Genomic DNA, 14,447 nt, shown 5'->3' with positions numbered 1-14,447 from the left:
TCCGGACCAGCAGCCCCTGCAGAGAAAGCAGAATTTCCGTGCAGTCTGGGTAAAGGGTCCCAAGCCTTGGGGGGGGGGGGGGGGATAGGGATTGTTAAGGCCAAATCCTCTGAGCTGTGTGACACAGTCAGCATGGGGATGCCCTGTGGCATGAGGCCTCCTGAGCCATGTGACTGCTGCTATGGGTTGTGTGAGCAGTCAGCATCCTCCCCCTTGGCTATCTGAGTGTTTTGGGGTCACTGAAAGAGCAGAGCTGTTAGGCATTTGGCCCAGCATTTGGCACAGCAGCTCTGAAGATACTGCTAAGTCTTGCCAAGACCCTGTTTCTCCATCATGCTAACGTGAGGAACCCCAGCACGGATCACCAGTGACAGAAGAACGTCCTGATGATTTCAGTGTGGACTTCCAGAGTTCCTCGTAGTCTGTGGGAAGCATGGGCCCCAGGGGCATTTCTGCTAAACATGAGCTGTCCTACACTGTCTCGCCCCTCAGGATGTCAGCGTGTGGATGGCCAGGTACCGCCAGCTCTGCCGTGAGAGCTTTGTTGGCCTAGTCAGGGGTTACCTTGCCCATGTCTACCTGAAGGAGGCAGAGGAACCACTGATGCAGCTCCAGGACAGTCTTGGCTGCCCCAAGGTTGGCAGTGCACTGACCAGGCTGAAAGCACTAAGGAAGCAGGTAGGGTGCCTACTGAGAGATGGGCCTTGGAGCTGGCAGCTTCTGCCATTCATATATTAGTATGTGGAGGGAGTGGGGGCTGTCCAGGTTGTAAGAGAGAGGGAGAAGAGAGCATGAGGGTAGGCATGCATGTGTCTGGTACCGTCCCACAGAGGCTCCAGTGCTGGAGGGTGCAGTGGCACCAGTGCTGGGAAAGACAGCAGCAGCTGGCTCTGCTGCTTGGCAAGAGACTGGAGCAGTTGGGTGAGGAGGAGAAGCTGCTGGTGATCAAGCGCCTGCCATCATGGCCTGGATGGTAACAGCTACTTGCATGGGGGCAGGGAGGGGCTCAGTGCGCTGGGTTGTGACCTTGGGGAACTGAGTGGCTTTGGGCCTTGGGATTTCTTCTGGGGTGCCCTCTTACATTCCCTTCATGTCATGTCTCCTCATGCCTAGGGAACCCTCCTGTTACAGACTCCCTTTTCCTCAGCCTCGCAGCAAGACCCACCTATGCATCAATGGGGAGCTCTCCATGGGGGAGCCATCATCTCCCAGCAGGCTTTTGCTTTGCAGCCCCTACCACAGCCCCTGAGAGGTTGGGGGGAACAGGCTACTTGGACAATGCATTGGCCTGATGTCGTCCACCACAGATTCCCTATACCCAGTCTCCCTCCCCTCCTGACAGCCCTGGGGATTTGTCCTTCTGCTTCAGGCCAAAGCTGTTAAGGCCTCCCAGAAGGATGAAGGCTCGTTTCCAGATGGCAGCAAAAATGCCAGCACTGGTGCCCTTGGGACAGGTAAGCCCCCATCTGCCAGTGCTCCCCATGCTAGTGTGGACCTCACCTGGAGGGCCAGGACTAACAGGTGGTACCCTTCAGAGGCTCCCGGCCCTCAGGAGTGCCTGGGACCATTGAGGGTTGGGACCCTCTCTTCTTGGGCCCAGGACTCTGCTTGCATTTGACTGTCCCCTCTGGAGCAGATTCATTTCTGGGGCAATCTTAGGTGCATATCAGAGCTCCCCCAGGTATGGGCATGGCCCTAGGGCATGGGGCACTGAGGGAGCAGATGCTGCTGCCCACACCAGATGGGACTAGTGAGCGGCGTCATCGCTCCTTCAGCCTTCTCTGTTCCAGACAGACTTCCCTGGCCCTCGAGACACAGCCCTCTGGGTGCTGAGCAAAGGGGCCGAGGAGTCTGTCTCCCCTGGGTTGGCAATGAGGGGCTGTGTTCAATGGCAGGAAGTGAGCAGTGCCCTGGCTGTGCGGGGTCTCCGCCCATCTGTCCGAGGAGAAACGATGCCCCCGAAACTGTGGAACGTCCAGGCTGTGGGGAAAGGAGGCGACTTGCTGAAGCAGGGCCCAGAGATGCTGAAGCCACTGGTGATCACACCAAGGCTGCTGGAGATGAACGTCAACACCTACCTGCTGCCAGAGCATCAGGTGAGGTAAGCAGAGGCCAGGGGGTGCGGGATCTCCACTCTCCCCTCCCTGTGCAGGGAACCTGCCTCTGAGTGGGCCAAGGCCACCCCTTCCACATCCCTCCGCAGAGACATCCACCTTCCAAGGGCCTAGGGCTACAGCCTCCCATTCTCGCCTCCAAAGTCTCCCACTTGCATGGGAACTGGGTGTGGCATGAAGCGAATGGCTGTATTTGGGCAGGGTCTTGTTTGGCTTAGACAAGAGGTGTCCAACCCCTAGCCTGTAGGCCAGATTCGCCCACAGCTGCATGTCATCCGGCCCATGGGTAGGGGTGACCACCTTTTAAAAATGGAAAGGTGGGACACAACTTCCTCGCCTCCCCTGGGTGGCATGGCTGGAGCTGAGCTGAGCCAAGCCTTTGAGGGTAGGGGAGGATGCAGGGTGCCTGCTGTGAGCTCAGGACTCCCTGCCCTGCTGCCCTCTCCCTGGGAGCCCCATACTACCATGGCAAGGTGCCCCCTGCCCTCCTGGCAGCAGCAGGGGGCACAACTCTGCAACGCCACCCCACTGCTGCCAAGCAGGTAGACAGCACCTCAGCATGGCCAGCACAGGGCTCCTGGCAGCAGCAGCACTGAGCCTCTCTGCCCTTCTGCACCAGGTCCTGCCTGCTGGGCTCTGGAGGCCCCAAGGGGAGAGCAGCAGGGTGCGGAGCCTCAAGCCCACAGCAGGCAGCCTGCACCTGCCCCCACCCTGTGCACAGATCTGGGGGTACATGCCCCCACATACCGGGTCCCTGGGAGTGCATGCACTGGTGGGGAGCCAGCTCCTCCCTGCACCTGGATGAGCTGCCTGTGGCTCTGTCCTGCTCCCTGAACAGGCCCCACAGCCGTGCCTTCCCACCCCAGCCGGGCAGTGCCCCCAGCCCTAGCTGCCAACCCTGCCCCACTCCCTCCCTCACCACGGGGGCCTCAATCTGCTCCCCACAGCCACCCTGCTCTATGCCCCCTCCCCACATAGACTTACCTGGAGGGAGCTGCTCTCCACACTGCCTGGCTGTATCCCCGGCCATGTGCACATGGCACCCCCTGCATCCCATTCCCTCCAGCCTCAAGTAGCCCCTTGCCAGCCAGCAAGGGGAAACCTGTCATTTCCTGTGTTTTTTTTTGAAGTGAACAGAAAACCCAGATCCCTGAACACAATCCTGGGAATCTGGGACAAATGCTGTCCTGGAGTCATTCAGCCTGGGACTGAGACTTGATGTTCCCATTTCAGGACTGTCACGCTGAATTAGGGACGGGTGGGTACCCTATGCACAGGGCTCTCCACAGCTCTGCAAATTTTGTGACGGGAGAGTGGTAGCCACCCTGAAGTGTACCCCGTTAGCCACCACTCCCCAGATGTCAAATTTCTGGACCCATGAAGAGCTCTGGGCCCTGTGCTGCATCAGGTGCCCAATACCAGTGTGGAGGGACGGGCTGGGGTGTTGCTGCATCCCAGGGCCCAATCCTGAGGTGGATAGGGGCTGAGAGGGGGCAATGTAAGGCCCCCTGGAGTCCAATCCTAGTCCACAGGTGGCTCTGGGTCCAATCCCAGTGAGAGGGGAAGATGTCAGGCCCCACAGTTCAATCCCGGTTCACGAGGCTGGGAGGAGATGGCACTGGGCTGTCAGGGTCCAATACCAGTGGCAGGGGCAATGCCAGACCCCCAGGGTTCAGTTCCCATGTGCAGGGGTGGGAGGCCCCCCAGCCCACAGACCAGCCAGGCACCGCTCATCTGGCCAGTGGGGCCAAAAGATTTAGCCCCTTTGGCTGCAATATGAATCATGAGCTTGGAGCTTTTTGTGCCCTGACTCCTGGGAGTCTTCAGTCTGCTCCCAGCACAGGCCCTATTCTGATCTTGTCTTGCAGTGGAAGGACTGAGCCCATCCCAAGTTTGGACACTTCCAGAGCTGGGCCCTCCACATCCTCACTGATGAGGTTCCTTTCCATCCGACGAGGAGCGGCCCTAATTGGTTTCCAGCCACTCAGAGAAGCCAGGAGAACCCAGGGATGGTTCCAGCAGGATGGCTCCAGGCCCCCCGGGCATGTTGCAGGCTCCAGGACACAGTCAGTCACTGACTGCTCCAGGAAATCCCTTGCTGAGGGAAGAAAGTTCATGGCGGATCACAGCCCGGAGTGAAGGAACAGCCTCTCCCAGACAACGTGGACACTAACGGCAGCCAGTCACATCCCTCCTTTGCCTGCATGTTAGGAATATTCAGTCTCCCTCTAGGTGCTGCTAGGACAACTTTTCTGCATATCAGATCCCTAATATGGGACCCACTTAAGGAAGGAATAGCAGTGGGCAAGAAGCTAGAGGTCCCATGGTCTAAATTACCTTGGCAGAACCACATTTTCCTGGCTTGTCGTTTGTCCTATACATGACAAATGTGGCATATAGGCGCTGCTCTTTGGGTAAGCATGGAGGTGCAGGTGGCTGTGGTGCTGAGTTCAGAGCTGCTCTGAAATAATGGATGAATCCTGTATAGTGAGCTGACTAGAAGATAAATATATTGAACTCATTGGTTAGGGCCCTGCCTGTTAAAACAAGCAAGAAAGGTAAAAGTGACTAAAGATAAGCTACTTCTCCTTAAACACTCAAGGTTTAAGAGATGACAGTAAGGTTCAGAAAGACCCAGGCACATGCAAAATCCAAAGTATTGCAGTCAGGTGCACATCCTCTTGAGAGTCCTATGTGTTCAGAGGTACCATACTGAGATGCAGGAGCCCACTGGACATGTGTGAAGAAGACTGGCCTGCCTATGCTACTGTCCACAGGCATCAAGCCTTGAAGTGAATAGACATGTGGGAGAAACAGCTGGTGATTTAAAAAAAAAGATCTTTTCCTCTACATTATTTGTTTTCACTGTCCCAATAAACTACGCTGTGGCTAAAGAAGGCTGTGTGGTTGCCCCATACTACTGGTCACAGGCTCCCAAAGAGATAAGCCACAGGTGTCAAACTCACTTGGGTCCATTGAAAGTTATAATCCAGACCTTGTCTAAAGATGGGAGAATTTGGGGATTTCTCCTCGGGAGAGAGAAAAGCAGGAGACGTAGGCCCTCAGGGGAGCACTCAGCCCAGGAAGGTTTCCAGAGATCTGATGGTGATTGTACCCTGGGGGGGATAGTTTCTAGTGAGCCGGCATTGCTAGGCAGTGGGGGGTAACACCTTCTCTTGCCTTCAGTGCTGGAAGCCCCCTCCCCAGGGCAGCATCAGGCTGGGGAATGCTGCAGAAGTTGCTGAACAGGAGAATTGAGAGGCAGCTAAAGATCAGGGGGGCAGGGAGGGTGCACAGAGCACAGCGAGGCCTCAAAGAGGCACCAAACTCCATGTGTGCCCTACGCTCAGAGTCCTGGGCTCACAGACCTCGCGCTGCCATTCCCGTGGAAGAGGCTGCTCTGAAGAGGAGCTGTTCTCTCCGTTTCGAGCTGTGGTGAGTGTCTTGTTCTGAGTGTCCCCAGATTGCAAAGCTCTTTTACTCTCCCGGCCACAGCTGCTATTGAGCTGCCCCCCCCCTCCTGCAGCTTCTCTGGGTGGCACTGCACAGGAGAAAATTAGGATGTGATGGGGCAAGAGAGACAGGAGGGTTGTCAGGATCACAGATTTCTGTTCTCATCAACAGTATTTCCTCCTTCCCTCCCCGATGCACAGGAAGGGGAATACTGGCTGCAGCATCAAAGCCAGTCACCTGTAGATTTCCTTGGAGCAAACAGAGAAGGAAGGCACTCGATGGACTGACCTCTGCACGCCGCGAGGGGGGAGGAGAGCTCCCAGCCCCCGGGAGGGAGAAGGAGGTGGTGATGCTCTGGCCAGGGGTTCCCAAACAGCAATGCATGAGCTTGCCGGAGTAGCCCCCTGGAAAAAGTACAAGTCCCTGAAAGGCCTCTTGTGCTGCAAATTGATGATGTGAGACGTCAAGAAAACACAAAGCTCCAGACAAGCTCATCCCCAGACCAGCAGGTGATCTGAGGGAAAATGTCTGAGGGGACCATCAGCCCCACATTTTTCATGCTAACGCAGCCTGTCCTGCCAACCCCAGGGAGGTGCCAACTATCTCGGATCCCTGGGGCACCCCCACACACAGTATAGGCAGTATGAGACATCGATAGAGACAGGGCTGTCAACTGGCACCTGATTGTAATTGGACTTGTGGCATGCTATCCTCCCTGGCCTTAGTAGTAAGTTTGCCTAGTTTATGCTACTTGAGTCATGGCTAAGCAAATAAAGTCTGCACATGCCCGTAAGGGTGATATTAAGAAGGCTCTAGGAGAATTTCAATGACGGCTACTGCAGTCACAGACAGCCCTTGCAGTCCAAGGGAGCCAAGATTTTCCCCTTAATCTCCAGAGTTTTCTCTCTCTCCTCAGAGAGTTTGCTCTTTTCAGTAGGGAAGGCAATACGGTACCCTCTTGCTGCAATCGGCACCCAATTGTAACTATACTTGTGGCGTACTTCGTATACTGCACGTGTACTTCATGTGTGACGTGTGCCGGTGGACCAAGCCACTGTATGTGATGGGCAAGCTACTAGCTAAGTTTGAATGAGAAATTGCCTTCATTAAATGATGAAAAGATGCAGTGCCTAGGATGCCCCCTCAATATAGAGGTGTGGGTATGACCCAAATATTAGCTTGGCCCCTCAATCTTCCAGCACCACCAGGAGTAGGAGGCTGTAAGGGATCCAAACACCCCTAGCAGGCTGCATCGTGGACACTGCTGTGGCCTTATTTAAGGCACTTCATGCTTGTATGCAGGCCTCTAAAGTCCAAGCAAGCACTGCACGGGTTGTGTGTGTGCTGTGAGTTGTATTCTGTATGTGGCTTTATGTAACTTTTAGTTAAGTGGGTCACTCAGGTGCCCTTTTCACCCCATAGAAAGACATGGGGTGCCATGGAAATTCATGGCAGGAGGTGTCTGAAGAAGCCAGACTGTCGCCAGTGCGTCCTTGCTGGAACCCCCAGTGGACACCAAGAGGGCCTTGCTGACTCACGGGCACCAAAACTGGAGACTTAATCATGTTGGGATTCACGTTGCCTTGTTTTCTTGCATATAACTGAGTTCCTTGGTCAAATACCCCATAGAAAGAAGATCCTCTTAAGTTGGAGGGTTTCCCCTTTTTATCTTACAACAATGGGGCCTGATCCTACTTTACCTATTAGGCATTTAAGTGTGATCCTATTTCATCCTGTAACTTCATGAAACCATCCTAACTGTGTTCATAACTGGGGTAACTGATGGGAAAACACTTATTGACTGGGTTAATCTTCACTGGGACTGGGAGGTTTTACTTCCATTCCCAGTTTAAGGTATAAGAGACAGTGAAGGACATTTCTGCCCCAAAGCAAGTCTGCCAAGTTCTTTGCATGCTCTTAGTTGGGCGGTTGGCAGGGTGTGGAGGGGAAGAAACAGCACTATGGAAGAGATGCAGCCTTCAAACAGTCTGAATAGCACTTGGGCTGGGGCAGCATGAGGGCAGAAAGGAGCAGTGAGCAGGGAAACCATTGCTGGTGCAGCAGGGCTGTGCACCTTGGAGATCTGTGTTGGAGGTGCATTGTGTCCTAGGCTCACAAAACAGAATCCCAAGCCTATTTTGTATCTGGGGGCATGAAATTTTCCTCCTGCTTGAAGAGAAGCAGCGGGTGGCCGGTACATGTGCTAGCCAAAAAATAACAAATGAGAGATCCTGTCATTTGCCCTCTGTGGGAAGTGAAGTGGTGTTAAAGTTCAAATGTGCTGAGCAGCTGCACCTTAAAGGTTAGCAGGGCCGTGCGAAATGGCACCGTTCCATTTCGACTTGAGTTTCGAGGTTTCGACAGAACAGCATTTCATTCCGAATTTCATTTCGATTCAAAACTGCTGTGTCAAAACAGTGAGGCTGTTTCACCATTTCGCCCATTTGCTATAATGGGGAATTTCAAACCAGCCTCTCTCATCCACCAGGCAGATGGGGGCCCACAATCCCCAGGACAGCTGCAGGGGCTGTGCCAGTCCTCCCAGGGCTCCAGGCCCCCAATCTGTCTGCCAGATGAGGGAGGGAAGCCGGGTGCTGCCACCTGAAATCAGGGAGCGGGGGAAGGGAACTAAGCCGGATCACTCAGTTCCCCTCCCCAGTGCTACAATCGGGCTGGGGAAAGGAACTCGGCCTAGCTGGCCTGAGTTTCCATCCTCAGCCCAATCCTAGGGCTTGGGAGGGGAACTGAGTGATTGGGCTCAATTCCTTTCCCCAGCCCGATCGCAGCACTGGGGAGGGGAACTGAGGCCGGGCTCAGTTCCCTTGCCCTTCACTGTGATCGGCTTCCTGCAGCCTGGCCACAGGAGGCTGGGAGAGCCTGGGCTGTGGCTGGGAGCACATCCCCGGTTCTTCCCTGGCTCCCACCTCCTGGCTGCTGGCTGCTTTGAAACTCAAAATGTTATGAAACTTTCAAAATGCTTCGACTAGCATTGCTTTGTTTCAAGGCTGTTTTGAAGCCCTTCGTTTCAATTCAATTTCACTGTTTCGAGCTCAAAATGAGTCGAAACAGTGTCGAATCAAAACAGCCAGTGAAATTTCGCACAGCCCTAACGGTTAGTATCATTTCTTGCCTGCACAGCTCTGACCTGCCACTAGAGGGCTGGTGAGCAGGGGGTGGCTAGGAGCTAGGACACCTGGGCTTATCCCAGGTGGGAGTGGGAGTGGGCGTGGGAGCCCTGGAGCCGTGAATCCTGGGATGCCAGATGACTGAAAATTCCTAATTTTACCTCTGTGAAGCGGACTGAAGTTACCCTAACACAAGTTTAGGTAGCAGGGCCCAGAGTTAATCCTCACCCAAAGAGGTGTAACTTTGAGATGCTTAGAGCACAGTTAGCGTGAGATAATGAGCTTTAGGGCATGGATGCTCATCTTTTAAGTGTTCTCAATATAGTCTGAGGGCACATCTACATGTGGCTGTATGGTGATGTTGCTACGGCATCATGCTTTATTACTTATTACCGCTATGGTGACATAGCTGGCAATCACATGTATACACATGTGAGCACTACATCACCAGAGCACGCCGTACAGCAATGTGTAGATGTGCCCTGAGTGTAACATATTACTTCACCCTGACTTTCTGACAAATGCTGCTTTTGGAACTAAATTGGGGAGGCATAGCAGCTCTCAGACGGCCTTTTCAGTAACACATTGACCAGGAGGTGGTGCTCTTGAGCAGAAACAAAGTTAATTGAATCCCCTAACACTTACTGAAGAATTGCTACCCTAGGGGTGGATCTAAAGGGGCATGCAGTAGTACACTTCCACCCCACTTTGATTCCTGCTCCGCCCAAACTTTAAAACCAACTGCTAGGAGAGAAATCTGCATTTCTATTCAGGCAGCAGAGAGAGAGTGAATTAACTTCACGGATTATTGTCATCTCGCTAGTTCTTGGAAATCTCTCTCCACTCCACACATGTTACCCACTCTCCTTTTTACTGGTCTTGATGATCCACTATCAAATCATCCTTTCTTCTGCAGTTTTGCTGTCTGCTGGCCATTCCTGGTAATGCCTCTCTCTTATTTCACAGCCCTGCAGACTGTTTGCAGCTTGTATCTAAAAACCTGAATTTAGGTGTGGTCATATTAAGTTAGGTATAGAAATGACTGACAATGATGTGTCGGAAATACTGTCAAGATGCTATAGTCTAGAAAGCTAGATTTTGTTTTATGAATCTGAATAAGAGACATACATATAAGTATAATGACTACAGAACTAATGATAGTATCTTTTGACTATTTTGACTTTTTTGCCTAGTTGTGTTTTTTTTTACTTTATATATAATCTAGCAAATTAGTGCACATTCTAGTTGTAGTATTTGGATAGTCCTAGCCCCCTATAATATTAGTAAAGCATCTAGTATCGCCTCAACTGGAGAAAAATGTATCTTGTGTTATATATGACGATGTGCCACACCATCTGCACCCCCTTTTGAAAATCCTAGGTCCACCCATGTGCTACACCCATGCAAACTAGTAAAATAAGCAATGAGCATTAGTCTGACAATGTTTTTTTCCTTTTCCTTTCCTAATTCCTTCACATCCTTGCCAGTGTTCGTGACCTTTTTTCTTAAGTAAGCCCACAGCAGATAAGACAGATTTCTTGTTTATTTTTTATAGGACTTGTACTTGTCCATAAACATTTGAAGCTTTGTTTGAGTTCTTTTGGGTGTCCTTATTAGTAGTTCCAAAAACTAAGTTTTATTGTTTATCCCCGATCTAGCACCAGGGATGGGAAACATCGAAACAGCATCAAACAGCCTTTCTGTTTTGACAGAACAGAACAGCTGTTTTTAATCAAAATGAAATTTGAAACGAAACACTGTTCTGTTGAAACTTAAGGCGAAACAGAAAGGTGCCATTTCGCACAGCCCTATGCTCCAGTCCATGAATGTGACCATTCTCCTCCAATTACCACCAAGGGATAGACGTTGGAGGTAGTTGAGCACTTCCCCTACCTCAGTAGCCACCTCAGAGAGCAAGCACTGATAAGGAGATCCAGGACAGGATCTGGTATGCAAGTGCCTCTTCAAGAATATGTTTTTATTGATCACTGATCTCCAGAAAAACACCAAGATCCATGTCTACAATACAGTCATCATCCCACTCTCCTCTATGGATATGAAATGCGGGTGACTTGCCATTCTTATCTCAAGAGCCTGAAGTGGTATCACCAATGATGCCTCAAGAAAATTTTCCCCATTAAATGGAAAAGTCAACACACAAATGCCAGCATCCTTGCTGAAGCCCACATTGTCAGCACTGAGTCGATGATCTTCAAGCACCAGTTTGTGCATGGATGCCTGGCTTTTGACTCCCAAGTGCTCCACTCCCAGCTTAGTTGCAGCCTGAATTCTCAGCAGCCAGAGGAAATGCTACATGGAAATACTGAAGGACCTCAAGAAACTCAGATGCCAACATCAAGATCTGGGAGAAACTGGATGCTAACCAACTCCAATTGCATTACAACCTCAAAAAAGTGGCAACCTGCTTCAAGATAAAGTGGCTTGCCATCAAAGCAGAGAAGAGAGAGCAGAAGGAAAAGAAGAAAAATCCCAGCCTTTGGCCTATTCTCCCCTGCAAAAAGATCTGCAACTTCTGTGAATGGATCTGTAGCTCAAGGATTGGACTCTTAATTCACCTCAAGACCCATCACTGAACCATGGTTCAGATCCTCCTTGAATCAAGGGACTTAAGCTGCTGACAACTTAATGCAGGTGGTGGACCAGAAGCTCAATGGCAAGATCTGTGAAGGTTTGGCCAGAACATAGGTGGCTGTGTCTGTGGATAGGGGGGCAAGCAACTAGGAGGCCAGCATTGCAGGGGTATGAGATACCAAAACATTGGGTTGGGGTTAGTGTCAGCAGAGCAGAAAGTGTGGGACTAATTTCCAGGGGAGCCAAGAGGGCAGATCCAAGAGACATAGTCTGAGATATAAACCGGGGTTAGGAGCCAAGGGTCATAGAACCAGTGCCAAATTCCAGGGAAAATCCAAGATTACGGTCAAGAAAGCCAGCCAAGTCAGAGAAACCAGAGAAAGCAGAGCCAGCACTGGGTTTTGGGAGATGCAAGATCATGGTCAGCAAAAATGAGAGCTGGGTCAGAAATCAGGAGAACCAGGGAGAGCTGGGAATGTGAGGCTTGCCAGCACAGACTGAGGCTGCCGCTTTTGTATCCTGCCACATTTGTAATGTACTCGGAAGGATTGTTGAATTCTTCCTATACATTTGTCACAGAGACAACATCAACAGGCAAACAAATCTCCTGCCCAAACAACACCTTGTATAGTATGTACCCTGTGGACAACTGCACATTACTCTGGTAGGCCATCATGAAATACAGGAGTACCTTATGCCATGTTGTCTGGCTATCTTGAATCAGAGAAGACAGCGTGTTGCCACCACCTCTCTGGTCCATCCCTCTGGAAATGGTCATGGCCAGCACAGTGTCAGCACTTGCCAGCAGTCTCTTGATGTAACCCCAGCCTCCGTGGTCCAGGTGGGCCCCCGCTGTCATGTCTGTTTGGGCCCCGACTTTCCAGAGCTTGGTGGAGTTTGTCCATTCCACCCTGAAGTTTCTGCATAGTCTCCATTGCTGTTTGCAGGACTGACAGTTTTGGAGTCAGGGTGTGCACTACAGACTCATCTTCTTTAGTATGTACATGTACTTTGCCCTCATTGCCTTTGTGACTTAGGCCCTGCATCCTCCTTGCCAGCTCCAAGTTGGTGACAAGGTATATGGCCACCTCCACACACTGGGGTCTTCCCAACCAAAACTGAGCCTTTACCTCCCCGCTGCAGGCATGTCGTATGAAATGATCCCAGGCAAGTGTGTCATGTATGTCTGAGCTAAACTGTGGGATAGCCTTTATTGTCTGAGCGCCAGGCCAAAGTCCTGGGTTGACGCATTGGGTGCCCTTACTCGTGTACTGAAAGCCATACTAGCCCAGCCAGGATCCTGCAGCTGGTTCAAAAGCTTCCCTGACAGCCTCTAGTAAGTGTTTCTAGTCCTGCTTGGTTTCACTGCTGAGGCCACAGTAGACTGTCCCAGTCTTCCCTATAAGTAGCAGACCTAGGAAGTCTAGCTTGCCAGCCTCATCCCATCCATTTACCTTATTGCCCAGTCAAACTGTGCACGCCAGATCTCCCACTCTTGTTGTTCTCCACTATAGGGTGCAGGATTGAATATGAACTTTCAACCAGGAGGTGCAACTTGTGTGTCTCTTCTCCCCATGGGGGGTGCTCCTCCCACTGCACCATCCATCTCCCCCTGCTCAAAGCCCACACAATGACAAAACTATGCACCGAGTACAACAGTTTGCCCGGCATCTTATGGCCTGTGACCACTGCTGCCACCAGTTGTAACAAACCCCTGCAGTGTCAGGCACAATCACTACAGCTAGTGAGGGATTTACTTTATATTAGGTGTCTTAGGGGTTAGGGTCACAGGTCTACAGGCCAATGTAAAGGGATAAATACAAGTATGTAGGCATCCAAAGTACAACAACATACATTCAGAGGACAAGTAAACAGGTAGTGGTCAGTACTGCTGGGGTACATACATTCAGCACATAGTCCCATGTCCACCTCTGGGGATGTTCCCAAGAACCAGCCTTTAGTCCAGAGTTGCTCTGTGCAGATCTGTAGGTCAGGGACCATGCAGTCAGTCTGTGGTTCATGTGTGCTGTGCAGAGGCTTCCCTCTACTTCAGTCCATCTCCAGCAGGCACCGTATCTCGCAACTTTTCCGGTACATAGCAACCTTGGAGCCCTGGCTGGCTATCTCTTCCTTCAACCCCCAAGGGATTTGCAGACCAGCAGCAGGGCTCTGCAGAGCTTCTCATCATTTCTCCTTCCCGCTTCCAGATGCCTCTGGCATTTGTAGTCTGTGGTCAGTCAGCAGGCCTCCATAAGGTTGTTCCCCTTCTGTCACGCACTCATATCACATTTTCAGGGCACACAATGCATTACATTACAGTGAAAGGGGCAGGAGGGGAGCAGGTGTGTGAGTAGCACGGGGAGGCTCTGAAGCTCTTCTGCGAGACAGACCAGATACTGATGTGCACGATCTGCCAAGAGTCCCGGGTGCACCGAGCTCACCCCGCGGCTCCTGTCGAGGAGGCTGCCCAGCAGTACAAGGTATGGGGGCGCGGGCACGGGTCAGAATGAACAGATGAGGCTTGTTAAGCTCCCTGGAAAAAGGGGTGTGCAATTATTTGGGGTGGAGGGCCACTTAGAGAGTTTTGGTGAGCTGTTGTGGGACAGGTCAGCACCCTGCCTCCCCTGCAACAGCTCGCTGAAACTCCCTAAGCATGGCTCTGTTCTGCTCTCAGCCAAGTGGATGGGAAGGGGCCACAGGTGGGCAGGGAGCAGCATCCGGGACCAGGATGGGTGGGCAGGGCCGAGGCTGGGATAGCAGGGCTGTGACACCGTGGGGCTGGGGGCCCAGAGCAGAGCTGTGACCGCTCTCCATGCCCCTGTGACAGGCACTGTGAGCTATATTTTGCCCAGCCCTGCTCTAACCTGTTATAGATATTTCATTGATTCCGCATCATACTTTATGGCCAAATCGGCTCCAAAACTTTTCCGAAGCAATACAGAAAGCCTAAAGCTTCCAGCAATTCAATTCGGATTCATAGATTTGGCCTCCGAATCATCTCCAAATCCAAATCATGATCCAAAGCTTTGCACAGCCCTACTGCGGAGATCACAGAATCATAGAAGTCGGGTCGGAGGGGACCTTGTAGATCTTCAAGTCCGACCCCCTGCCTGGGCAGGAAGAAAACTGGGCTCAAATGACCCCAGCCAGGTAGGCATCAAGC

The 14,447-nt window shown here is 51.9% G+C and overlaps 1 protein-coding gene and 1 pseudogene across 7 annotated transcripts; both read left to right on the top strand.

Moving 5' to 3' along the window:
• Positions 1-96: 96 nt before the first annotated feature.
• On the top strand, positions 97-5,002 carry LOC112548030. Of its 7 annotated transcripts, none has more exons than XR_003091841.1 (6): positions 97-678; positions 831-973; positions 1,343-1,454; positions 1,791-2,096; positions 3,245-3,372; positions 3,983-5,002. XR_003091841.1 is itself a non-coding variant. In XM_025192027.1 (6 exons), the coding sequence occupies exons 1-6, from the start codon at positions 508-510 to the stop codon at positions 4,045-4,047; spliced, it is 822 nt and encodes a 273-aa protein (XP_025047812.1). In that variant the 5' UTR covers positions 97-507; the 3' UTR covers positions 4,048-5,002. The 7 variants fall into 7 exon arrangements, 6 of the variants coding, with proteins under 6 accessions (XP_025047812.1, XP_025047811.1, XP_025047809.1 ...); XM_025192027.1 differs by having other exon boundaries at positions 3,348-3,372; XM_025192026.1 differs by lacking the exon at positions 3,245-3,372 and having other exon boundaries at positions 1,370-1,454; positions 1,896-2,101.
• An 8,585-nt stretch (positions 5,003-13,587) lies between these two features.
• Positions 13,588-14,447, top strand: part of LOC112548034 — a 6,523-nt pseudogene continuing 5,663 nt past the window's right edge.

The sequence above is a fragment of the Alligator sinensis genome, unplaced genomic scaffold (assembly GCF_000455745.1).
Source record: "Alligator sinensis unplaced genomic scaffold, ASM45574v1 scaffold900_1, whole genome shotgun sequence".
In the NCBI taxonomy this organism is placed as follows: domain Eukaryota; kingdom Metazoa; phylum Chordata; order Crocodylia; family Alligatoridae; genus Alligator; species Alligator sinensis.
This window is presented reverse-complemented; position numbering and strand designations above follow the sequence as displayed.

Bases quoted from the DNA above. Each gene is read 5' to 3' on its own strand.
- LOC112548030 (XM_025192023.1), top strand. From the start codon at position 508: ATGGCCAGGTACCGCCAGCTCTGCCGTGAGAGCTTTGTTGGCCTAGTC. The intron at 679-830 runs GTAGGGTGCCTA...ACCGTCCCACAG, and splicing joins TGAAAGCACTAAGGAAGCAG to AGGCTCCAGTGCTGGAGGGT. The intron at 2,102-3,982 runs GTAAGCAGAGGC...CTTGTCTTGCAG, and splicing joins CTGCCAGAGCATCAGGTGAG to TGGAAGGACTGAGCCCATCC.